The sequence below is a fragment of the Rhinatrema bivittatum genome, chromosome 6 (assembly GCF_901001135.1).
Source record: "Rhinatrema bivittatum chromosome 6, aRhiBiv1.1, whole genome shotgun sequence".
NCBI classification, from domain to species: domain Eukaryota; kingdom Metazoa; phylum Chordata; class Amphibia; order Gymnophiona; family Rhinatrematidae; genus Rhinatrema; species Rhinatrema bivittatum.
The window spans coordinates 112,065,427-112,092,812 of record NC_042620.1 but is presented as its reverse complement, the minus strand read 5'-3'; the positions used below and the strand labels follow the sequence as shown (position 1 = coordinate 112,092,812).

The 27,386-nt window shown below is 44.1% G+C and overlaps 1 protein-coding gene across 1 annotated transcript in view; it reads left to right on the top strand.

Moving 5' to 3' along the window:
• The window catches only part of LOC115093677 (neurabin-1-like), a 476,950-nt gene extending 452,267 nt beyond the window's left edge, over nucleotides 1–24,683 (top strand). Inside the window, exons 15-18 of the mRNA XM_029605797.1 lie at nucleotides 1,583–1,654; nucleotides 2,558–2,750; nucleotides 13,218–13,403; nucleotides 22,903–24,683. Coding sequence (XP_029461657.1) covers nucleotides 1,583–1,654; nucleotides 2,558–2,750; nucleotides 13,218–13,403; nucleotides 22,903–23,076 — 625 coding nt within the window. The 3' untranslated portion in view covers nucleotides 23,077–24,683. The remainder of the gene's footprint in view (nucleotides 1–1,582; nucleotides 1,655–2,557; nucleotides 2,751–13,217; nucleotides 13,404–22,902) is intronic.
• The last annotated feature ends 2,703 nt before the right edge of the window (nucleotides 24,684–27,386 follow it).

Sequence of the window (27,386 nt, the reverse complement as noted above, 5' to 3'; positions counted from 1 at the left end):
CAGGCTGCCTCACCTTGCCAACAGTATCCCAGTTGTTGTGCCTGTTGCACATGTGTGTGCTGCTTGGCCTCATTCGTATGTCTCGGCCTGTTGCTCGCTATTCACCAATATGTGAGGACTACCATCCTGCTTGTCCTAGGAGAAAGCAGAATTGCTTACCTGTAACAGGTGTTCTCCCAGGACAGCAGGATGTTAGTCCTCACGAAACCCACCCGCCACCCCGCGGAGTTGGGTTCATTACCGTTTTCTTATTTTATTTTTTGCTCGTACCTTTGCTACATACGAGACTGAAGGGGGACCCCTGGTGACTACAGGGTTAGTGGCATGCTGGGCATGCTCAGTATGCCAGTCAAAGTTCTAGAAACTTTGACAAAAGTGTTCAGTGACAGGCTCAATCTGATGTAACCCATTTCTGAGGACTTAACATCCTGCTGTCCTGGGAGAACACTTGTTACAGGTAAGCAACTCTGCTTTCTTGCATTCTGTGCCATTCCCCAGGAATCTTATTCTCCTCCTTTTCAAAGTATTTCAAATCCTGAAAAGGGCTAGGCCAGACATGCATCCCCACCCTCTGTGTCCTAGCAAACTGAAGGACTGCCCCCTCCCCCAGCCTCTTTAGCAATTTGAAATTATGTGGCCCTTCCCTTAAAGTCTGGGGACCCCCTGCTCTGGAACACACTGTCACTTAAGATCAGGCTCGCCCCAGACCACCACACATTTAGGAAGTGACTGAAAATCTGGCTAAACATAACAGCTTACTGTTCACAGACTGACACACACACACACACACACACCCCCCCCCCCCCCAGACTCCTGTCTAGATTCTGTTCTCTACCCAGCCCAGCGGGCACCATATAAGTTGCTCTCCTATCAGATCTAGACCTCTCCATTCTACCTTAAATGCTCAGTGTCAGTCCTCTGAGAATTGTCTGCCCTGTCTACTTGTCTGTATAAATCTTTGTTTTCTGTAATCTATACATATTCTTAGTCCCTCATTCTGACTCACAAGATTTTTGCTGTATTTGTCTACTATTGATTGCATACTGTACTTGCAACTGGATGAATATCTCTCTCTTATAATCCTTATGTAACTTGCTTTGAACTCTTATGGAAAAGCATGACAAAGTAATAAATTATTTGGAGTAAGGATATATCATGATGCATCAAATTTATAAGTTAGAAATACCTCTTCACATGTTTTGAGTTGCTGGAGGCAGGGCATTGAAGAACTAGCACATAAAGACTGGAACTGGATGGACAAGGAAATACGTGGAGAAAGCTGGATATCTCCTAAATATTCTTTGACAAAAGACCAGATGGAGTGACCCACAATGTGTATGTAAGAAAAAAAATAGTCTATGAACATAGTCTTGGAGGCTGTCCTACCTTGCTTTTCTATCCATTTATGACTGCTATGTATTATAGACTTACAATAACTAGATTTGATGTAGAAGACTTGTAGAACATTGCATACATTTTATATGCTTTTTGACAATTATTTGGTGCAAAACATTTTTCGTATGTGGAGATAAATATTGAATTAAGTAGCAGAACTAATTTGTCATATTTTTCTTCACTATAGAGGCTTAAGAAAATCAGGTGGAAAAGGCAAGAAGCAAGACAAAGAAAATCTGAGGGGATCTCTGGACAGCCGGTATTATAACATTTTTATTTTAGTGGAAATTACTTTTTCATTTGTTGTGTAAGAGTAAATTTTGCTTTCTCTAATGAGGTACAATGGAGGCATTTATTCAAAATATTTGCTTCAATTTTTTTTAAAAAAAACTTCCTTTTGTAGCCTAAAGGGTTGGATAGTAAATTTAATACATTTTGTATTAAGAATATTGTATATGCAATATATGGCTTGACAAATTTTTCTCAGTTGTTGAATGTGTTGAAATTACATTGCTTGCTTAATTAGAAGTTTATTGTAAACTGTAGAATATTTGAGTTCTTATGCCTCCTAGAGGTAGAAGAAATAATTAGGACTGGCTCCCTCAGTTAATTTTTGTGGCTATAATAAGGCTGAGCATCGTCCAAAGAGGATAGAGACCTGGATAGGAAAGAGAGAAGCAGAGGTCAGGAAGGAGGCAGTGTAGAAGCAGCGGATGGCAGGGTTGGGGGAAGACACATGTGGAGGCAGGAGTCAAGGGAAGAATTGGAGGGTTAGAGGTCAGGGTTGGGAGGAGAGCCAGCAGACAGAGACAAGGGTTGGGGAAGAGGTGTAATGTTGGCAATAGGAGGCAAGGGTTAGAGGGAAAGGCAGAAGGGATAAAAGGGTTGAAGGAAGCAACAGAGTATAGGCATCTGATCGGGTGCAAAGGATTGAGATGGGGATTGAGGAATAGGTGGCATACTGGGAGCAGGAGGGTGCAATCAGATTCAGAGAGGGACCCAAGAATACTTCAGTGCTCCTAGTGTGGTGATAACCAGCTCTTATATAGAGCTAATGAAAAGAAAGGTAGCAAATAAGGTTTTGACAGAGAAACTGTAATGATCCCTTGTTTTGATGGTACCCATTGTAGAAGTAATAATAGTAAACTTACCATAATTTCAGAGGCTCATGCGAATTGTTGGAGGAAGCTGACACCAATCCATCTCCAACAGACTCTGATTCTTCTGTTCCAACATGCATGCCTTTCTCTTGGTTTGGAGACAGCCATAAAGATTCACATAGTGCTAGTATTCATCTTGCCCAAAATGGACCATACTTTGCAGATGAATCTGGTCAAGAAAAAAACAGAAATAAGGTACACCTTCAAAAATGTATGGTTTATGTAATTTTAGAATATTACCTTGATATTTATCAGTTTACTATCATAATAGATTTTAATGGACATATCTTTTTAAGTCTTTCCATCTGTTTCATAGTCCAATATTTATAGGACAAGTGCATACTCAGTGGTGGTTTCCTGTCATGTTGCTGATCTTTTTTAAGTTATTTTAATGTTTATCCCAGGACAAGCAGGATGCTAATCCTCACATATGGGTGACGTCACTGATGGAGCCCTATTGCTGGAAAACTTTGTCAAAGTTTCTAGAAACTTTTGACTGGCCCTGTGAGGCCACTGAGCATGCTCAGCATGCCATGATATTCTCTGCCACAGGGGTCTTTCTCTAGTCTTCGTTTTTCCGCGCTGCTGTAAGCATCGTGGATCAGGAGCCTTGTGAGTTTTCCTCACAATATATTTGACTGAAAAGTCATCAAATTCACAAAAATTTTTCTCCCATAGGGGATCTCTCTGTTTTCCACCAGCCGGTGAGTAAACTCAGTCTTGTTTTTACTTTTAGTAAAAACTTTCTCTCATTCCCTTTTTTTCCATTTTCATCGACGGCTGTCGACAGAAAATGGCTTCAGGTTTTAAAAAATGTCCGGTTTGCAATAGAACAATGTCTATAACAGATCCACACCTCGAGTGTGTTATCTGTTTAGGAGACAGACACGATGTTTCATCCTGCCCTCAATGTGCAGAGATCACTCCTAAAGGAAGAAAACTTCGACAGGAGAAGATGGAACATCTTTCACCTTCAGCTCCTTCCTTCTCCTTCAACATCAACGAAGTTGTCTCCGGTGGGTGTTACAAAGCGCGTTTTATTGAAAAAAGTCTTCTGGAAGAATTGGGTGATCATCGCCGTCAGCAGCATCGATAAGGTCAGTCGTCGAGCATCGAACAAAACATCGCCACCGGCATCGACTCCAGCGATGCCCCTCTCCCCCCAGGGGAACCGACCACTAAACGGCAAAAATCTCAGGAAACTCCGCTACCTTCGGCGCCGGAGCCTATACCAGCATCGATCGAACCTCCACAGGGCTCTGCGGACGTCATATCGAAGCCTACACCGCCACCACGTACAGTCGCTCTGACTACACAGGATGTATCGCAAGAATTGTCCGATTTTATCAGACAAGCGGTGCTCCAGGCCCTGAAAACACACACCTATTCTGGCGATGATACCTTCACCGAGGCCGGTTATTGAACCGATGCCGGTTATTCCACCGAGGTCGATGCCGGTACCCTTGCCGATACAGACTATTCCATCGCTGCCGTCACCTACAACGGTTCCAGTTAAGATGATTCCAGCAAGACCACCGAAGATACAGATGCCATCGTTGATTCCACCGCCATCACCATCAATGCCACTTACTCCCGGAGACCCGGGACGTCCAGAACTGGCATTCCACCAACTTCTACTGAAGAGATTAGATGGGGTGGTCGGTGCTCTCCCTCCCAAACCTGGGAAAGAACACCTGGAGGATTCATCCTTGGAAGATCCACAACCAGGTCCTTCAGGAATTCCTAGACTGCCTAGAACTTCCACAATCTCTCCACCTGGTCAGGATCCATATGATACGTGGAGTGATACACACTCAGATACCTCTTCAGAAGGTTTCATGTTGGATCCTTCCCCACCTGATCCAAGGAAGAAATCTCCACCAGAAGATTTCTCTTTCACAACCTTTATCCAGGAAATGGCTGACACCATTCCATTCACCTTAGTAACAGAGCAGGAAATAAGGCAACAGACATTGGAGGTTCTTCAGTTCGTAGACCCTTCAAAACAAGTGGTAGCTATACCAATCCATGAGGTGCTTTTGCAATTACAACAGCGGATTTGGGAACATCCATGCTCAGTGCCAGCTACTAACAAAAGAATGGACACTACATATTTGGTGCAGTCTGCTCCTGGCTACCAAAAATCACAGCTTCCTAACCAGTCAGTAGTGGTAGAGTATGCCCAAAAGAAGTCCAAGAGGATTAGACCACATTCCTCAAATCCCCCAGATTTCTGGATTCCCTGGGGCGGAAAGTCTATCAAGGGGCCATGTTGAATTCCAGGATATCTTCATATCAATTGTAAATGACCCAGTACCAAAGGGATTTGTGGAAGCAAATGCAGGACTTTATTCCATCACTTCCATCACAACATCAGGAAGCAGCCCAAATGATCATTCATAAAGGGCTAGAAGCAGGCAAACACAAGGTCCGTGCGGCCTATGATAGTTTCGAGACGGCGTCCAGAGTGGCTGCATCGGGTATCAGTGCCAGACGTTGGGCATGGCTTAAAGCCTCTGACCTCAGGCTTGAAGTCCAAGACAAGTTAGATCTCCCATGTCTTGGTGACAATCTGTTCGGATCTAAGGTACAGGATGCAGTTGCTCAATTAAAAGAGCATACAGAGACCCTGAGACAACTATCATTGATCCCGCAAGATCCACCTTCACAGCCACCTCGTGGGCCTCAAAGGAAGGATTCTAGAAGACCTTTCTATAGACGGAGGCATTATTACCCCCCTACATCTAGAAGCAGGTCTTCTAGACCACAACAAAGGGCTCAGCCCAGACGGCCTAGACCATCTAGATCTCAATCTCCACCACAGACTGGTCCGGCTGCTGGCTTTTGAGGCCATTTCCAGGGAACACAGCCATCGAGCTTCCGGTAGGAGGTCGAGTATCCTACTTTTACACTCATTGGGTCCAAATAAATACAGACCAATTGGTACTTGCAATCATATCTCGAGGTTACCAACTCAATTTCCTCTCAATTCCAACAGATTCTCCTCCAAGACCTCTCTCTCTCAGCGAAAATCACATACTACAATTGCAAGTAGAATTATCCACCCTTCTGAAAGCCAGGGCTGTGGAGCCAGTGCCCCAGACTCAGCAGGGCAGAGGATTCTATTCCTGTTATTTCCTCATTTCAAAGAAAACTGGAGGCCTACGTCCCATCCTAGATCTCAGAAATCTCAACAAGTTTCTGAAAAAAGAAAAGTTCAGGATGGTGTCTTTAGGCATCATGCTTCCACTTCTTCAAAAAGGAGATTGGCTTTGTTCTCTGGATCTTCAAGACACTTACGCTCATATTCCAATATTCCCTCCTCATCACAAGTATCTGCGCTTCATGGTAGGTCATCGACATTTCCAGTACAGAGTACTACCAATCGGTCTTGCCTCTGCTCCCAGAGTATTTACCAAATGTCTGGCAGTAATAGCAGCACACTTGCACAAGGAAAGTGTCCATGTCTTTCCCTACTTAGACTGGCTCATCAGAAGTCAATCTCAACAGGGAGCGCTGGATTCTCTCAGCCGAACAATTTCTCTACTTCACTCCATGGGCTTTCTCATCAATTATCAAAAGTCCCATCTTACTCCATCTCACCTGCTTCAATTTATCAGAGCAGAATTGAACACTATCCTCTCAAAGTCCTTTCTACCAGAGGATCGAGCAGAAACACTTTCCCTACTGGCAAACTCGATTCACTCAAAGAAACAAGCAACAGCTCATCAGTTTCTAACCTTACTAGGCCACATGGCCTCCACAGTTCATGTCACTCCTATGGCAAGGTTAGCCATGAGGGTAACGCAATGGACATTAAGATTGCAATGGATCCAAGCCATTCAACCACGTATTCTCCAATTCAAGTAACCCACCAGCTACGCTCATCTCTGCTTTGGTGGGCGAACAAGGACAATTTGCGCAAGGGCCTACCCTTCCAACAGCCAGTCCCACAGATAACGTTAACTACAGATGCATCCACCTTGGGTTGGGGAGCTCACATAGACAACCTCCAAACCCAAGGTACTTGGACAAAGCTCGAAGCAACTCTCATAACTCAGGATCAGGGTTGGTTGAGCCATCCCAACCTTCAATCCCTATCCCTGACAGCATGGATGTTGAAAGCTTAATTTTACAACCACTCAATCTTTCAACCAATGTATCTCAAGTGCTTATAGCTTCACATAAACCTTCAACACGAAAGAACTATTCTTCGAAATGGAAAAGGTTTACTTTGTGGTGCAGGCAAAAGGGTATAGACCCTTTCACCTGCCCCACAAATTCTCTACTAGACTACTTATACTATTTTCAGACTCTGGTCTCCAGACTTCATCTGTAAGAGTCCATTTAAGTGCAATCTCAGCTTACCATAACAAGATGGGAGATGCACCAATATCCATACAACCTCTTGTCAGCAGGTTTATGAGAAGTTTAATTCAACTTAAACCACCAATTCGGACACCAGTCACAGAATGGGACCTGAATCTGGTCTTAACAAGACTCATGCATTCTCCTTTCGAACCCATGAATTCCTGTGATGTAAACTTTCTCACATGGAAGACTATCTTCCTCCTAGCCATTACATCAGCTAGAAGGGTTAATGAGCTGCAAGCACATGTCATGTACTCACCCTATACAAAATTCCTACCTGACAGTGGTTCTCCGTACTCATCCAAAATTCCTTCCCAAAGTAGTTACAGAATTCCACTTGAACCAATCCATAGTTTTACCCACATTCTTTCCAAGGCCCCATTCTCACCAAGGAGAACGTGCTTTGCATACCTTGGACTGTAAGCGTGCACTGGCATTCTACTTAGACTGCACTGCAGTCCTCAGGACATCCACTCAGCTCTTTATATCTTATGATCCAAACAAACCAGGTAAAGCAGTGGGTAAACATACTCTATCCAACTGGTTAGCAGATTGCATACAGTTTTGCTATGAAAAAGCAGGCCTTCCTCTCCAAGGGTGAGTAAAGGCGCATTCAGTAAGAGCAATGTCAACCTCAGTAGCACACTATCGTTCAGTGCCAATCCTTGACATATGTAAAGCAGCAACATGGAGTTCTCTTCACACCTTTGCCGCTCATTATTGTTTGGACAAACAGGGACGACAAGATCCAGCCTATGGACAATCTGTCTTAAAGAACTTGTTTCCAGTATAATCCCAACTCCTTCTACATCCAACCTGCTGTGATCTTCGGCTGACTCATTTTCAACAACAATACTTCACTGTTGCTTCACTACAAAATGACTCAGCCTCTAGCTTGCTAATCACCCATATGTGAGGCCTAGCATCCTGCTTGTCCTGGGATAAAGCAAAATTGCTTACCTTGTAATAGGTGTTATCCCAGGACAGCAGAATGTAGTCCTCACGAAACCCACCCGCCACCCCGTGAAGTTGGATATGTTACCTTTTATTTTATTTTTGGCTAAAGCTTATTGCTACATATGAGACTAGAAAGAGACCCCTATGGCAGAGAATATCATGGCATGCTGGGCATTATCAGTGGCCTCACATGGCCAGTCAAAAGTTTCTAGAATCTTTGACAGAGTTTTCCCGCAATAGGGCTCCGTCAGTGGCGTCACCCATATGTGAGGACTACATCCTGCTGTCCTGAGATAACACCTATTACAAGGTAAGCAAAGAATTGTTCACAAGGCAGTGTAAATTAACATTTAAAAACAGTGTACTATCTAAAACAATTTCAGTATTGTTTTAACTACAACTCAGAGTAACCTAAAATACTTTAGAGAAAAGCTCTAATCAAACCCTAAAACCTTTCTTGAAAAGCCACATATTTACTACTTTTCTAAAATCCATTAGATTTTGGCAGCAGTGAATCTCCTCTGATAGCAAATTCCACTAGCAAGGAGCAATGATAGAAACAGCTTGTTATCTAGTTCCTGCTAATTTAGCTTCTGAAATCGATGGCATACATAACCATATTTCCTGGTAAGATGTCAACTGAAGTGAGGGGTTTATAACAATCAGGCTGATACAGAACAGTGCGCTGGACCAAACGCACTGTGTAGCCCCTGTTTGGCCACGCATTTTTGATGTGCTATTACCTCTTACTGTAAGGGGTAATAGCGCATGGAAAATGCATGGCCAACCCCCCCAGAAACTAATAGCGCTCATCACATGCAAATGCACCGCAATACAGAAAGTAAAATGTGTGGCCAAGCCACACATTTCACACTCAGAAATTAACGGCTGCCAAAGGTAGGAATTAATTTCAGACGGCACCGGGCAAGTGTACAGAAAAGCAGAAAAAACTGTATTTCTGTACACCCTCCAACTTAATATCATAGTGATATTAAGTCGGAGGCCCCAAAAATAAAAAAACTTATTTAAAAAAAAAAAAAGTGTGCCCGCAGGTTGGAAAACAGGGTGCTCAACTTTGCTGGTGTCTGTTTTCCGAACCTGTGGCTGTCAGTGGGTTCGACAACAGATGCCGGTAAAATTAAGCGTAGACTGTCAGACCAGCTGACAGCCACCACCTCCTTATTAGCATGGACCCTAATTTAAATAAAGAATCGCGCGCCCAGGAGAGGTGCCTGGGCACGCGTCGGGAGAGTGGGCTCTCCCGCAGACTTTTACTGAATGGGCCTAAATGTAACTTACCTGCTAAATATGAGGGGGCCATACCATGGATACATGTAAGAACAAGTACTATTGTTTTAAAATTATAAATCTAAAAATTAAAAAAAATCAAATAAATTGTATCCTGAACCAGATAAGAACATAAGAAAATGCCATACTGGGTCAGACCAAGGGTCCATCAAGCCCAGCATCCTATTTCCAACAATGGCCAATCCAGGCCATAAGAACCTGGCAAGTACCCAAAAACTAAGTCTATTCCATGTTACCATTGCTAATGGCAGTGGCTATTCTCTAAGTGAACTTAATAGCAGGTAATGGACTTCTCCTCCAAGAACTTATCCAATCCTTTTTTAAACACAGCTATACTAACTGTACTAACCACATCCTCTGGCAACAAATTCCAGAGTTTAATTGTGCGTTGAGTAAAAAAGAACTTTCTCCGATTAGTTTTAAATGTGCCCCATGCTAACTTCATGGAGTGCCCCCTAGTCTTTCTACTATCCGAAAGAGTAAATAACTGATTCACATCTATCCGTTCTAGACCTCTCATGATTTTAAACACCTCTATCATATCCCCCCTCAGTCGTCTCCTCTCCAAGCTGAAAAGTCCTAACCTCTTTAGTCTTTCCTCATAGGGGAGTTGTTCCATTCCCCTTATCATTTTGGTAGCCCTTCTCTGTACCTTCTCCATTGCAATTATATCTTTTTTGAGATGCGGCGACCAGAATTGTACATAGTATTCAAGGTGTGGTCTCACCATGGAGCGATACAGAGGCATTATGACATTTTCCGTTTTATTCACCATTCCCTTTCTAATAATTCCCAACATTCTGTTTGCTTTTTTGACTGCCGCAGCACACTGAACCAACAATTTCAATGTGTTATCCACTATGACACCTAGATCTCTTTCTTGGGTTGTAGCACCTAATATGGAACCCAACATTGTGTAATAGCATGGGTTATTTTTCCCTATAGGCATCACCTTGCACTTATCCACATTAAATTTCATCTGCCATTTGGATGCCCAGTTTTCCAGTCTCACAAGGTCTTCCTGCAATTTATCACAATCTGCTTGTGATTTAACTACTTTGAACAATTGTGTCAACTGCAAATTTCATTATCTCACTCGTCGTATTTCTTTCCAGATCATTTATAAATATATTGAAAAGTAAGGGTCCCAATACAGATTCCTGAGGCACTCCACTGTCCACTCCCGTCCACTGAGAAAATTGTCCATTTAATCCTACTCTCTATTTCCTGTCTTTTAGCCAGTTTGCAATCCACGAAAGGACATCGCCACCTATCCCATGACTTTTTACTTTTCCTAGAAGCCTCTCATGAGGAACTTTGTCAAACGCCTTCTGAAAATCCAAGTATACTATATCTACCGGTTCACCTTTATCCACATGTTTATTAACTCCTTCAAAAAAGTGAAGCAGATTTGTGAGGCAAGACTTGCCCTGGGTAAAGCCATGCTGACTTTGTTCCATTAAACCATGTCTTTCTATATGTTCTGTGATTTGATGTTTAGAACACTTTCCACTATTTTTCCTGGCACTGAAGTCAGGCTAACCGGTCTGTAGTTTCCCGGATCGCCCCTGGAGCCCTTTTTAAATATTGGGTTACATTTGCTATCCTCCAGTCTTCAGGTACAATGGATGATTTTAATGATAAGTTACAAATTTTTACTAATAGGTCTGAAATTTCATTTTTTAGTTCCTACAGAACTCTGGGGTATATACTATCCGGTCCGGGTGATTTACTACTCTTCAGTTTGTCAATCAGGCCTACCACATCTTCTAGGTTCACCGTGATTTGATTCAGTCCATCTGAATCATTACCCATGAAAACCTTCTCCATTACGGGTACCTCCCCAACATCCTCTTCAGTAAACACCGAAGCAAAGAAATCATTTAATCTTTCCGCGATGGCCTTATCTTCTCTAAGTGCCCCTTTAACCCCTCGATCATCTAACGGTCCAACTGACTCCCTCACAGGCTTTCTGCTTCGGATATATTTTAAAAAGTTTTTACTGTGAGTTTTTGCCTCTTCAGCCAACTTCTTTTCAAATTATCTTAGCCTGTCTTATCAATGTCTTACATTTAACTTGCCAATGTTTATGCTTTATCCTATTTTCTTCTGTTGGATCCTTCTTCCAATTTTTGAATTAAGATCTTTTGGCTAAAATAGCTTCTTTCACCTCCCCTTTTAACCATGCCGGTAATCGTTTTGCCTTCTTTCCACTTTTCTTAATGTGTGGAATACATCTGGACTGTGCTTCTAGAATGGTATTTAACAATGACCACGCCTCTTGGACATTTTTTACTTTTGTAGCTGCTCCTTTCAGTTTTTTTCTAAATGTTTCTCATTTTATCAAAGTTTCCCTTTTGAAAATTTAGCACGAGAGCCTTGGATTTGCACACTGTTCCTCTTCCAGTCATTAAATCAAATTTGATCATATTATAACTATTGCCATGCGGCCCCACCACCTTTACCTCTCTCACCAAGTCCTGTGCAATTTTTGTAAAACTGGGGAAGTATACTCCCTAACCCTAGTGTTTGTTTGGACCCTTGCAGCCATGTTCTGAACATTTCACACTTTTTGCAAAGATGTATATGAAAGGCCCATATGGCTGAATTGTATATTCAATAACGCAGGTAACAAATCCAGATAAATTAAGTTTTGAAATGACCAATGCTTGCATCACTGATGCCAAATCAGTTTAGAAAAGATTTCAGCAGTTTTCCAAAAGCAACCTAACACACTAATTTGTGAGATCAGAGACGGGGTCAAACTTGACCCTAACTTTTGAATTTCAGAACAGACAGTTCCACACCATCAAAAAGCACCTGGGAAACAAAATCAAAAACAACATGTCTGGCTGCCAGAAAGAACTCTAATTACTTGCTTCCTTTTACCAATTGCAGCTGGAATGCAAGGTGGAGGTTGGGGCTTGCCATAATATGGCACTTTTTTTTTTTTTTAGAAAATTATCAATTTGCTGCAAGTCTGAAACTTCTTTTGGGGTTTCATGAGTAATTTATTTTTTCAAGGGCCTGTTCCCACTGACTAACATGAAAAGGAATTATTTTCCACCATTGACAGGATACTAATTTCCAAAGCAACATCCCTTGCCAAACATTTGTAGTATGAATGCTTTTGATATGTTACTATTAGCTTTTGGAATGAACTAAGTATTTACATCTTAATATAAGAACAATAAAGACGCTGGTGGTATCTTAGTCTGTAAGACTAACTGATTTATTGAGGCATGAGTTTTCAAGGGAATAGTCAAATGCAAAAGTTTGCATTATCTTGATACATGGAGTTTTGATTCAGCAGGGTGTTTGTAGGTTTTTTATTAAATATCAGATAAGAGTTCAAAAACTAGTGAACTGGTTTGATTCAAAGCTGTGACAGAACCTTTTTAGTTGACAAGCGGTTACATTTTCATTGAAGGTTTAAAATGCTGTTGCAGTACTGCTTAATGTTGCCTGGTGTTGAAATTGTAATGACTTTCGCCATGCTAAACAAAAGCCTGGGCAATCGGAGGGAAAGAAATGTATCCCCTCTCCACTTCCCCCCCCCCCCCCCCCCCCCCTCCCCCGGCCTTGTGGGAGTGACTGTGCTGGAGCTTATCTTATATTCAATAGCCCTGGGAATCCCTGCTCTTTCTCCTCCCATATTCTAGTCCTTGCAACATCTTCCCTTTGTGCCACAGCCAGCTGCTCTTTTCTTGCTACAGCACCAGTGCCTCTGGCTTTTCTGTGATTTATGTAATTCAGTGATCAGCTGTTTGAAGCAGGTGGCTCCAACAGCTGATATATGAACCATGCAGGCTGCAGGAGGGAGATGAGGTGGCAAAGGGGCACTGCACTTCCCTCTGTTCCCCCAGTCCTCTGCCTTTCGCAGCAGGTGGTTACTCAGCTTGCCTGCCCTTTGCAGTAGTCATAAAAATTGTCATTGTAAGATAATACATATTTAAAAACAACAGAATAATATTTTGAATGTAATTGTGACCTGCTCCATATGACTTTCCTGACTCCTCCTATCAGGCACTAGATGATGACTTTGCAACAGGGAAGCAGAATCAGTGGCACAGCAGACCCATTTCTGATTGGACAGTCCAGCAAGTGTGTCAGTGGCTAATAGGAATGAACATGGAACAATACATCACTGAATTCACAACTAAGAATATAGATGGGCAACAACTTATGTTGCTGGATAGTGACAAACTGAAGGTAACTAAATATCACAGATCATTGTAATTGCAAGTTTTAATTCCTTGATTAAATTGCCAAATTCAGTTGTCAGTCTTAAAAATCCACCAGTTGACTTCTACTACTTATTTCTGTAGTTCTACTATATGATTGCAGTGTTATACAGATGCACTTGAGAGAGAGTCCATTTTCCGTGGAACTTGCAATCTAGAGTCACAGACAAGACAGAAGAGATTGTTTTCTGTTATGAATCTAATAACATTGACATAGCATATTCAGATTTATTAATAAACTCACTAATACCTCTATTTGCCATATTTGAGACACCAGGGATTTCTCTGAGACTAGCAAAGTTGCAGGAATTTTATAGCACAGCAAGACCTAATGATATCTAATGAAATAATGATGTATTTCCCACCTTCAGTTCTGATGTAAACTGGTATGATGTAACTACTAATACCGGTATAAAAAAGCTTTAAATAGATAAATAAAGATCTGAAATGTACCATTCATGCCCAAATTATATGGATCACTTTAAGAATAACATAGTAAATGATGGAAGATAAAACCAATTGATCCAGCCAGTCTATCTAATTGAAATTATTTCTCTCGTTTTCTGCCACATTATATAGATGAACATATATATACCCATATGCAAACCAATGCCAGCTGCCTCTTCCCTTATTGTCTTGTACCAAACGTCCCAGAACTCTTTTCCTACTACTACCTTCCCTATCTATCCCAGGTATGTCCAAAGTGCTGGCATCCACTAGTGGACCCTTTTGGGCCCTTGACACCTTCCTTTTTGATTCTTACAGGACAATACTTAATAAAAACTTGGGTACACCTCTGTATCTTATTACCAAATTTTTTAATAATCGATACAGCCACCGAAATTAGTGAGGTAGCTGTCCAAAATATCTGGCATCCTCCATGTTCATTTTTTGGTTATAACCATTGTCACTCCATTAGGCTTGCAATCACTGCTGCAGAGGTTACTCCAGTACCTTCTTGAAGTCTGATGCAATCATACCACTGCTGTTTAGGGTTATAAGTGCTGCTCTAAAAAGGTTACTCTAGTGCTTCTCTACTATCTTGTGTAGGTGAGCTTAATAGATTCCATACTTTATCCAACATTCCCTGTACGTACCAGGATCAGTCCAGACGGTGGGTTATGTCCCCCGTCCAGCAGATGGAGTCAGAACAGAGCTCGAGGGCTCCGCCTCCTATACCAGCTCACCCTCTGCTGGAGCTCAGTATCTTTCTGACTCCAGCAGATGTGAGTTGGGGAAACAGTGCTTCCCCAGTCTGACAGGTTTTTGAGTCTCTTTCTACTTTTCTTTGAGTTCTACCTGTCTTTTGTTTGCTAGCTAACAATTTGGATCAAGTTAATTGAGAAAAAAAAAAAATTTTTATTCTGTCAGTGATTTGAGGAGGCGTGCTTCTCTGTTCGGCCTCCTCCTGCAGTGTCACTTTCCTATGTTTGGGGTAAGTGTTATTTTCTGTGTGGTTTTTCTTGCAGCTTTTCTCTTCACTTGTCGGCGTTTGCCGGTACACCCGGCTCTCTCACGCGGTCCTTGACGGTCCTGTGGCCCGGCGAACGCTATCTCGGGCCTGGGCGCGCCGCTAGCGGTTTTTCCCGCCGGCGCCTACGGATCTGTCAGGCGGGTTGTCAGCCTTTCGGCCCCCCCGCGGTGCGCTTCCTTTTTGGCCCCCCCCCCCGAGGCGATTTCTCATAGCGGCTTCTTCATGCCGCGCTTTTCCCGCTGCGAGACCGGTGAGGCAGGGTCTCGTTTTTCAAAGGATGGAGTTTGCCCGCGCTGCCTCCCTGAAGGGGAAGGTGGTTCGCGTGGCTCGGGTTCGCGCCCAGCGCCCTCCTCACCACAGCCAGGGATGAGCGGGCCGGCCACGTCCTCGCCAATGGCGAGAACGGCGGCCATTTTGGAGCGGGATTTTCCTTCAGAACACGCTCCGGAGGAAACAGACGCAGTTCGGGGCGCCCCCCCGCCTGCACCGAAGCCCAGAGGAAGCTCTACCGGCCCGACCACCGCAAGGGGCCCCTGCGGCTGCGACTTCAGCCAGCCTGCCGTTTTTTGCCCCGGACTTCATTTTAAAGATGCACACGGCTTACCTGCAGGGCCTGACAGAGCCGGGGGGAGCCCCCTCGGGGCCTCCTGCTCCCAAAGTTCCCAAGCTCTCGTTTCCGGCCTCCGGGCCCCTGTCCTCGGCTGGGCCAGCTACAAGCTCCTCGGCTTTGCCATCCCAGCCTCGAGTGGCGGGAGCGGCTTCCCCTTTGGGTCCTGACCCTTCGGACCCTCCGGATCCGGCGCAACTGGAGGGGCAAACGGAGGGCGACGACCCGCGAGCCTTGCGGATCTTCCATAAGGAGGAACTAGAAGACCTGCTCCACCAGACCCTTCAAGAGCTAGATCTGGATCCTCCACCAGATCTTAGTGCACCCCTACCTGGACGACTGGCTGGTGCGGGCAAAGTCCTTCTCGCATGGACAGGCCTCGGTGGCCAGAGTCTTGGAGATGCTTCGCTCTCTGGGCTGGGTTGTGAATCTCCCCAAGAGTTTCCTCGTCCCATCCCAATGCTTGGATTTTCTGGGGGCGACCTTCGACACTCAGCAAGGCATGGTCTTCCTGTGGGCGGACAAGGCACTCTCCTTGAGGGAGCACGTCCGTCAGTTCGCGTCTTTGTCGGAACCCACCGCTTGGAATTATCTACAGCTTCTGGGAGTGATGGCGTCCACCATCGACATGGTGCCCTGGGCGTTTGCTCATCTACGTCCACTGCAGGCGTCCCTGCTGTCGCGATGGAAACCGGTGTCACAGGAGTATCAGGTGGTTCTACCCCTCCCCCAGTCAGCTCGAGACAGTCTGGAGTGGTGGCTGGTCCCGGCTCACCTGGCCCGAGGCGTCTCCCTCGACGTTCCCTCTTGGGTAATCGTGACCACCGATGCCAGCCTCGTGGGGTGGGGCGCGGTCTGCGAACGAAGCGCCACACAGGGGACGTGGTCCCCGGAGGAGGCGAGGTGGCCGATCAATCGTCTGGAGACCAGAGCAGTACGCCTCGCACTTCGACGTTTCCTCCCCCTGATTCGGAACCGAGAGGTACGGGTTCTTTCGGACAACGCCACCATGGTGGCGTACATCAATCGTCAAGGCGGGACGAGGAGCGAACAGGTCTCTGCCGAAACCACGCTCCTGATGGACTGGGCGGAACTTCATCTGGTTCGGCTCGCAGCCTCCCACATCGCCGGCGTGGACAACGTGCAAGCGGATTACCTGAGTCGTCAGCGGTTGGACCCCGGCGAATGGTCCCTTTCCGACGAGGCGATGACGCTCCTGGTTCGCCGTTGGGGAACGCCGCGACTGGACTTGATGGCGACTGCCCTCAACGCCAAGGCCCCTCGCTTCTTCAGTCGCAGAAGGGAGCGCGGCGCGGAGGAGGTGGATGCTCTAGCGCTGCCGTGGCCGGCAGATCAACTGCTCTGTTTTTCCTCCCTGGCCCTTAGTGGGCAAGATTCTCCGCAGGATAGAAACTCACAGCGGTCCCGTGATTCTGGTAGCTCCGGAGTGGCCGCGTTGTCCTTGGTTTGCAGACCTGCTTCACATGGCAGTGGACGGACTGTTACGCCTGAGTCATCTTCCTCTGCTCCTGCAGCAGGGACCGGTATTTTTCGAGCAGGCGGCACTCTTTTGTCTTGCGGCTTGGCTTTTGAACGGCGCCGCCTCCGCCGACGAGGCTACCCGGAGGCGGTAATCTCTACGATACTTCGGGCCCGCAAACCTTCTACCTCTGTTGCTCATGTGCGAGTGTGGAAGGTCTTCGAGGCCTGGTGTACCGATCATGGGGCCCGACCCACGGAGGCGTCGGTACCTCTGATCCTTCAATTTTTGCAGAACGGGCTGGATAAGGGTCTTGCATACAATTCCCTACGTGTGCAGGTAGCGGCCCTGAATGTTCTGGTACAGACACCGGTCGCCCTGCCTCTCCAGGCGGATATCACCCGATTCCTGAAGGGGGCCAAACATCTACGGCCGCCGGTCAGGGACCCTTGTCCGTCGTGGAGTCTTAACCTGGTTCTCTGGGCCCTAGCGGGCGCTCCTTTCGAACCTCTACAGGAGTCTTCGCTTAAAGATCTTACTATGAAGACAGTTTTTCTCGTGGCAATATGCTCTGCCCGTCGAATCTCGGAGCTGCAGGCTCTTTCCTGCAGGGAACCCTACCTTCGCATTTCGGAGGCGGGGATCTCGTTGCGTACAGTACCTTCCTTCCTCCCGAAGGTGGTCTCTTCGTTTCACGTGAATCAGACGGTGGAACTCCCGGCGTTCTCTCCAGAGGAGTCGAGGTCTCTTCGTCACTTGGACGTCAAGCGAGTCTTACTCCACTACCTAGTGGTTACAAATGCCTTTCGGGTTTCCGATCATTTGTTTGTGCTCTGGTCGGGACCTAAGAAGGGCTCCTCGGCTTCAAAGACTACCATCGCCCTCTGGATCAAGGATGCCATCTCGTCGTCTTATATCGGGGCCGGTCGGGATCCGCCCAGGGGCGTTCGAGCTCATTCTACACGCTCTCACGCAGCATCTTGGGCGGAGTCTCGTTCCGTCTCCCCACAGGAAATTTGCCGGGCGGCGACGTGGAAGTCGCTGCATACCTTCGCTAAGCATTATCGCCTACACCTGGCGCCCTCGGCTCCTGGGCAATTTGGCGATCAGGTTCTCCGAGCAGGGCTCTCAGGGGCCCACCCATAGTAGGGAAGCTTTGGTACATCCCACCGTCTGGACTGATCCTGGTACATACAGGGAAAAGAAAATTATTCCTTACCTGCTAATTTTCGTTCCTATAGTACCATGGATCAGTCCAGACGCCCACCACGCTGGGATCTTGCGACCTGCTCGGATTCATTGTTATCTACTGTCTCTTCTTTCTTCTCTCTGGTTCTCTATCAGAGTTGTACAGCTCCTCACAAGTTGACGTTGGCGACCTCTTTTTGTTAGGTCATGCCTGTTTTATTGTTCTTGATGTTGACTTTCGTCAGGGTTTTGATCCAAATTGTTTTGTTATTGCTCTTTTGGGCTTTGTTATTCACGATACTGAGCTCCAGCAGAGGGTGAGCTGGTATAGGAGGCGGAGCCCTCGAGCTCTGTTCTGACTCCATCTGCTGGACGGGGGACATAACCCACCGTCTGGACTGATCCATGGTACTACAGGAACGAAAATTAGCAGGTAAGGAATAATTTTCTTTTTGCTTAGCCCAACCCCCTCACACTCCATTTCTTACCCATGAACTTTGTAATCATCTAAACAACTTCTAAAGGTAGTGAGATTGTTACCAAAACATCCAGTCTTGTAGGTCTCTGTAGATGTAATGGATAGTACCTGGCCACCACCAACTTGCCAGCACTAACCCGCATGGTTTCTGGCGAGTTGTAGCCTGCTAGTAACAACCCAACTACCCCATGGCCTTTTTATTCTTTTGTGGGGTTATTCGAGTAGAGCGTATAGTTCCTGCTTTTAATCTGACTGAAGCCATGGCTTCACAATTTCAAAATGTGCAAGTGAGCAAAAAAATCACATTCAAAGGTAAATTTCTGCAGGACAGTGTCTGATATATCAACCAGCCCAAAATCTTTTTTGAGAGAATTTCATGGGACAACTTTTCCAGGTAATTAGACGTTTTTGTGTTTCAGGGAATTGAGGCTTACATAAATATGCAATCATAATTTGGAGGAATGTTCAATACCAGACTATTGATCTGTTCTAAAACTGGGACACCAAAGCAAAAGAAAAACTAAAAAAGAACCCTAATTACTCTGACAGGGAAGACACTTCAGTGAAATGCATTACTGAAAGTGTCTTACTACCAGAGTCTTACCACCAAAGACTCAAGGTCAGATGAAAAGGAGATTAAAAAAAAAAACTCGTCCATGGACAAGCAAGCCTGGATTCAGCTACACAAGTGTGTGACATTGGTCGACATGGAACATGCTCTCTTGAGTTCAGAAAGAGCTAGAAGTCTTTCTGATCATGGGTGTTCCCACATAGCATGTCCTCTATTTTTTTTCTCCACCAAAGCAAAAGGATGTTTTGTGCGCTCAGCCATTTCTTTTTTTTCTTTTTTTTTTGGTACCTTTCAGCTTTTTGGGGGTTTTTTGGTTTATTATTTTGCAGTATTTTTTGACTGTCATCGCTATAAAAAAAAAAGTTTTTTTTCCTGTCGATAGCAGGCTGAACTAGTCATGCTGTATGGGAGACGTCCACGGCGACCTCTAGGCTGAGCTTCAGCAGGAAAATTCAGATTTTTAACTGTGGCTGCGCGATCCCCTTCCCGCACAATCAGAACACCCTCCTCAGTCTGTTTTTTTTTCTGCGTGCCATCTGCACATGGAGTTCTCCTCAGCATTAATCTTTTTTAATTTTTCTTCAATTTTACTGCCCTCATAGCACCTAAACCCTCTGGCTTTAAATACTGCCAGTGTGGGAAAGTTATGTCCCTCAGAAATGGGCATACCTATTGTTACTTATGTCTGGGTCCGGATCACGACCAGTCCTTTTGCCGGGACTGTGGTCAAATGTCCCCCTGGGCTCAAAGACTGTGCGTTGAGAAGATCATGCATCTCCGGGCCAAATCGGGCCCCTATGCCCCAACGCTAGATCGTTCCACCCACTCTTCACTCAGACCCAGGCAAGGTCAGGCAAAAATCAAAGAGGGCGTCCTCCCTGGGGCCTCATGGCAAATCCCAGGCACAGATTGCTGCCCTGATCTCAGTCAGTCCCCCGAAGCACCCACTCCATCGGCATCTGGGGATGCAGCCCAAAAGATCATCACAAGTGGACTTGCGTCGAAAGGGGAAAGCTGGGACAAGTCCTCTCAGGCCAAGGAGACAGTATCCGGCACAGATCGATCCGCCGTTACATATTGGGTGTCGGCGCTGCCCAGCTTGTGACACCGACACAATCACTTGCAGCCCAAATGTGCCAGAAGCGCACTAGGCACACATGGCGCATTCGAAGCGCCCGAAACACTATAAACGGCTGGCACACTCCGACCATATGATGCATCGCTCGAACCGCTCGACTCATTCAATGCCTTAGAGAGACTCTGCGCTTTTACGCAGGGATTCGGCGCCTTCACCATCTGGAAAATCGCCAGCCCCTACAACGGAGCCCTGCAGCACAGGGGCTACTGATATTCTGACACACACACCCCCCCCCCCTCAGTTCTTCCCCATCTAGAAATTCATCAGGGGGCTCGGGCACAGTCTTTTCAGGAATGTCCTCATTTTCTAGAAGGGGAGGGCTTGTCACCTCAACTGCAAGGAGCCTCTGATGAAAAGGCTCAGGCCTTTCCCCCATTATATCACCGTCCAGCCAAGGTGGGTGAATGGCACAGGAGGACATCTTAAGAGCCACACTACCTCCACGACCTAGGCCACTTAGCCTCTAGACTCCCAAGACCCACCAGACTGGAAGCCTTGCCTCTCAAGCCATGCTCCATATCTCAGAGGCCCTATCCACTTTCTTTACTGATCTGGAATCAAAGGTCTCAGGAATGGTGCCTCCAGCCCCCTCCTCTTTCCCCTCCTGCTGCTCCCCTGGCTTGACCTCGGGGCCTCATTGACCCAACATCCCCGGCCTCACCAGAGTCACAAAGCTCAGACTCTCCTACTTCTCCACCTTCTCCTTCCCCGGGATCTTCCACGGGCATGCCGTCAGACCCACCAGAGGCGTCCTCCAGAACCTTATTCACTGCCCGAGGACCTTTCATATGCAAAGTTCATCAAGAAAGTGGGCACCCTCCTAAAGGTGGAGACAGGAACGGTCCCAGACCCTAGATCAGAGGTTCTAGGAATCTTAAAAATTTTCAATATCCCTCCCACAGCGCTTCCACCACACTCTGTTCTAGACACAGTGCTGCATCAGACATGGTAGTCTCTTTTCTCTAACCTACCTGCCTCCCGCAAAACGGAATTAAAATTTCTATGAGGAACTCAACAGTATATTCCACAGTCCAGTTACCACTCGCGTCTATAGTAGTTGACTCAGCTATGAAGAAAGCGAAGAAATCCCGCTTCACTCCGTGCCCCCAAGTAAGGACAACAGATACCTAGTGATTTCGGACAAAAAATGTTCTCAAATTCAACACCATCAATTCTATATTACACAATACCTCTATGAATGCCTACAAGCCTTAAAACTCACTTGCCTTTCCACTTCTGCTCAGGGTTCCTTGCCCCAATCATTCATCGATATGGAGGAAGGTCTTGCGCCATTTACTCAGAACAATTTGAGGCTTTTGAGACATCAGCTCGCACTTCAGCTGCAGCCATCGGAGCATGTCACCTGGCATGGTTGAGAGCCAGTGCCATACATGAGGATGTACACGAAAAACTTGCTGATTTACCGTGCCAAGGAGACAACTTATTTGGTGACAAATTTGGCGAAACTGTCTCTCATCATAAAGAACAAAATGTTGCCGTGCTCTCCTTGACTTCACCCAGGGATCAGTAGTTAGCGGCTAGGAGGTTCTTCCCCTCTTACCGCAGACTGTCATTCCATAGGAGGAATACAGACAATACATTCTGTACCAACCGAGGCCTTATATGCAACAGAGGCCTCAAATTCAACCACAACTCCCTTGTTCATGCTCTCGTTAGCAACAGCAACAGAGAAGACCTCGACTGCTCCACAGAACTCAAAACTTTTGAATATTGCCTAGCCACTTCCACCACATTACATAAGGGGCTGGCTGACTCAATTCTATGCCACCTAGGAACTGATAACGACTGATAGTTGGGTTCTAGACATAATTCGGGAGGGATAGCATTTAAACTTCAGGAGCTCTCCCCAACTTCTACATCTAACCCCTCTTCGAAAAACGTCCGCCAAAATATCACTCTTGCAGATGGGAGGTATCTACTCTCCTGTGTCAACGATATAGGACTTTGGAGACACTGGGGACAGAAGGCAGATTGTCCCACTCCTAAAATTCTGAACTTCTGCAAAGAGATTAGTGATTAGATTTCTCTGTCCCTCAGCCCTAAACCCTCTGACCAGTATATTCTTGGGCTTCTCTGACCAAACCCAGGACTATACCATTGTGGCCTCTCCTAGAGGGGCATGCCACATAGCAAATGGTTCAGTCCATTCACTATTCTGATAATTTCAGTATGTTCTCCACTGAGAGGAATATAGAATTTAATGAAGGGACCATATGCTCCTTTACACAAGGTTACATTTTGTCATATGGGGAGATAGAAACAGTTTATTGATGTGTTGATTTAACCTGAAACCTAGATGCCCTACTAATACATTCCTGATAAAATTGATTTATAACAGCCATTCATCTTAACTAAAAAGATATTTGTTTTACTTAGTATGGTATTTGTCTCTCTTGCTTTTTGTTATATTGTAACTCGCCTAGAAGATCTGACAAATATATATATTAAATGTGATTAAGAAGGATAAATATTTATTTAAGGACTCACAAGCTTTTCATTTTCATCAAAAGACTTTAGGTGTTTCCAGCCAAAATGATCGAGCCCTTATTAAGAAGAAAATTAAGGAAATCAGGAAAATGCAAGAAAAACTGGAAAAACAAAAAGAAAAGATTCAAAAGAGGGGTAAAGAAAACCAGAAGAAAAGTGTCAAAGTGATTGCATCCACTGTGGAATCAGGCTGCTGAAACTCTATTTTTACCCAAGCCCACTCTAAATTGAATGGATCTGATAGAATTCTATTTGTATATAATTGTACTATTTAACAAATGTTGAGCAGTTTAACATGTTCAGTATTTGTATTACTTTACATAGTTTGTTCCTATAAGATCTTTCACTAAAATTATATTCATTCTGTTAGAAATGTTCTGTTCATTTCTTACCATATCTCTTTGGATAGCTAAAATATGGTTTATCAGCATTCAGCACTGTGCTTTTTTTCTAAGACTTTAGGAAAATTGTACTTCTGAATCAAACTCTGATTTTATTTTTTAAATTGGGATGAAATGAAAACTAATACAGTTTCATTAACTGTACTTTGTTAATTTTGGCACTTAACTGGTATTTGCATATAGAATAATGGGTTAAAATAGGGTATGGAGAAAAGGCAAATCTTATGGTCACATACTGCAGTATCTGTGGTACCTCTTGTCATGTGATGACAATGATACATTGTGAATATTTTCAAAGCACACACTGTGTGAGTAGAGCAATGCAAGTCACAGGTTCATTTTTTAAGAAATAACATTGCTTTTAAACTTACTAAAATCTGTCCATTTTTATAATGACTTTTTTATGCAACTTGTAATTCAGAATCCTTTGTAACAAATTTTGATTTTGAATTCCATGTATTGTAATAACAAAGTTAAGTAGTTTATACTTCAACCACTTATGCTAAGCATAAAACACTAACTTATCTCTGTAAGCTGCAGTCTGTATAGGGCTTTGGAACAGGGTCTAAAAGTAGAGAGAATTACTAGTTTTATACATATTTCACATGAATTGTGCTGAAAGATGTATATTGTTTATGCTATGAATTTAAGATATTTTCTACTAATTAGAATACCAGAATTGGGAGACCAAATTTATATTTTTACTAGTTTTAATAATTGATGCTCGTTTGTTCAAAACCCAGTTGGGAATTATAGGAAGATCTGTCAGTGAAGCAATTGTTTTCTGCAGCGTATTTAAATGTTAATTTGTAGATTCTTAGATATAATTGTATAAGATACTGTATACATGGGCAATAATAGTTGTGATAGCAACTTGAAAATGCTGTTTGAAAATTAAGCAGTCTTTTTCTTTCTTTTTTTTTTTTTTTTTAAACAAGAGTGCACAAGAAGTACTTTATCATATGAGGATAAAGTTACTTTCAAGATCATAATTATCCTCCAGTGGAATGGAAAGCATGGAATAGTTATTCAGGAACTGAAATTAGACAAAAGAAAGTCTAATATTGTTAAGTCCAGAAAGTCGACTTCAGTCCAGATACATTTTTTTCATTAATGAAATGTGTATTAAAAAAGCTACAGCCATTAAACAGAACACATATAACCTGTCAATCAGAGAAGAGCCTTACAACGGGATCACAGTTTTCTAGTGTCTTATCTTTGGAACCCTACATTTAAATTGTGGTTTTTACACACACCTAGTTAAATAAAATTTATTTAGTATCTTCCTTATGTATATGAATTTCCCAATTAGATTTCTTATTTCTTTCAGTTACATTTCAACTGTCTGACACTGGTCAGAATTGTCATTTGTTTTGCAATAAACCTAAAAGAATGCTTTTTCAGTCGCATTTCTTTTTTTGAGATAGGCACAAAATATAATTTAATGATTTTGTTGTATATTTTTGACAGTCTACTTTAAACTTTTTTTTTTTTTTACCCAAGTTACTTAGTTGTCTTTACTTGCTTTCTGGAACCCATATTCTGTTGAAAATTTCATTTCAAAAGATGTTTTTATACAATTTTGTTTGACATCCTTTACAGCAAACCAGCTTCCAATGATGATTTTGTTTGAACCAGAGTCTAAATGTAAATTGACGCTATACACATAGTATGAAATTTTTGTCACTAAGCATGCCCCATTTTTTGTATTTTGAAGTTTTCATAAAGATTGGTTCAATGTATTAGTCTTTAAAAAAAAAAATTGCCTATTTGTCAGTTGTCTGACAGACTTAATTTATTTGGAATTGCTACTTTCTTGGTATCCATATTTAATAATATACTAGCATATTGGTAGAATAGGATCATTTGGCCCATCCACCTAGTTGTTCTATCTGCATTACCACATCAATGGCTACCTCCCAAATTGACTGCTATGGATCACCCTTTCTTGTCTTTTTACCAACAACCACTATTGTTAAATATATCTTCTCCAACAATCAGGGTTGAATTAACCATGACCCATGGGTAATGTCATTCGAATGTACTGAATGGACCAGTCTCTTTAGCTCAGTAAAGTTTTACTACTGAGCATTTGCAAAAGGTCCTGCATATGTGCTGCCTCATGAGCCTCTCAGTCTTTTTTTGACTGAACCTGTGTATGGATGTGTACCCTCTCTCTCTACTTCATATATTTTATCTTAGCTATCTGCAGTTTTTCTTCGTGGGGTTTGTTGGTACAGAAGAAGCATTTGGCACCGCTGATTCAAAAGTTGGTACAGAAGCATATATAATCACATTGAGCCATTGATTCAGGATCAAGCATAGAGGAGACCTGGAGGAGACTTCTTGCAGTTATCTTTCTCCATGTTAATGTTCTTATCTCCAACTCATCTATTTCTGTATCCTAAACCTTCTAGTGCCCCTTCTTTTATCCACCCATTGTCTGCATTTGGAGATCTGTTCCATTGTGCCTCTGGTCTCTGTAAATATCAGTGAAGCTAGCCCAAGAGGGAGCCTCTTCCTGGAGATCCAGTAAGTGCTTGAGAGGATGACTCTGTGCTGGTTTCAGAGGAGGGTATCTTTTCTTTAACTCCTGGCCAAAGGACACAACATGTGACTGAATTGGTGAAACTTACATTGCCTTCTTGGTGGCCATTGACAAGGAAGGTATTCTTGCATGTTCAGGATGTTGGATTTGTTCCCTCAAAGGGGGGGAATTCCTCTTGCCTCCATTCCTCAGAAACTCTCATCAGAGTTCTTGAGGCATCCCACATCAGTCTGGCCTACCATCCTTCTCTGGCGAGGAATCTAGCCAGCAGTTCAAGGATAGAGTACTAGGATACCACCATCTGGTGTATGCCCCGGGAGTATTCCTCTCCAAGGTGATCGAGGACCCCACCAGTTTGCCACAATCTTCATCGGGATCATGGGTTCATGTCCCTCCACCCTTTTGGCTCTGAGGAAGGATCTATGGAGAATCCCCTTTGATTTTTTATCTGACTTGCCAGAGCATTCATCTCCACCAGAAGACCTCTTGTACTCAAAATTCCTGGACAAGGTGCGTAAGGCGATAGGAAACTATAGGGACAAGGATCCCCCACAGACTACTTTGGATTCTGGAAATGTCTTCTAAACTGACAGGTGTCCCAGTCCATCAAATCCTGTAGGATTTACAAATGAGAACTGGTGTTTTAACTTGAGAAAGATTTGCATGCACTGCCTCCATTGTATGCAAATCTATCTCATGCATATTTATTGTGGATATCCTGAACACCTGGCCTGTTTGTGGCACTCGAGGACTGGAGGTTGCCATCTCTGGTCTAGACATTAGTAAGTTTGGGCAAGCTTTTGGTGCAGCCTGAACACTAGTAGTCTCTCCATAGGGAGGAGGGGGGCTGGGTTTTTTCAGTAAATGCTCCACTACCCAACTTGACTTCCCCCATGTAATGATTAATTTGTTTGCTTATAAAACAGGGTTTTCTGTATACAGCAGGATCTTATCCATGCTTAATACCTGTCTGCCTCCATGGACAGTCAGCTGACTAGCTAAAACTAAGCTGTACATTCTGAGGAGCTAATGAGACAGGCATGTAGGAACTTACATGTTCAGTAGTAAAATTTTATTGAGCTAGAGAGTTTAGCATTGTTAGATGATGTCATCCACCCATCATGGCTAATTCATTCTGCGGTCTACTGAAAACACCATTTTATGGCAAGCAAATTTTGCTTTTTCTGCAGCATTTCTCAAGAACATAGTCTGTTTAATTCTCTCTTGCTGCTGAGAGGAGGTTTAAGGACCTGTTTCTACTTTGATTTTAGAGAAACTAACCTGAATTTGGTAATTACTTGCTCTTTAAGTTTAGTCTTTTCCTGAATCAATGAACTGTTCAACTGCAGGGCTACAAGCTTTCTAAGTATACAGTGCCTTCAGTGAAACCCAGCTGCTTGCACATCCTGCTTCCTCCTCTGGTGTAAGAAATGATACCTGAATGGCGATAGGAACTTCTGGGTCAGTTAAACAATTCACGCCCTGGTATTCTTGGTCAGGGAGCCCCGGAGCAAGCGACCGCTCCCTACCTGCCTGCTTGACTCATCACACGGCGACG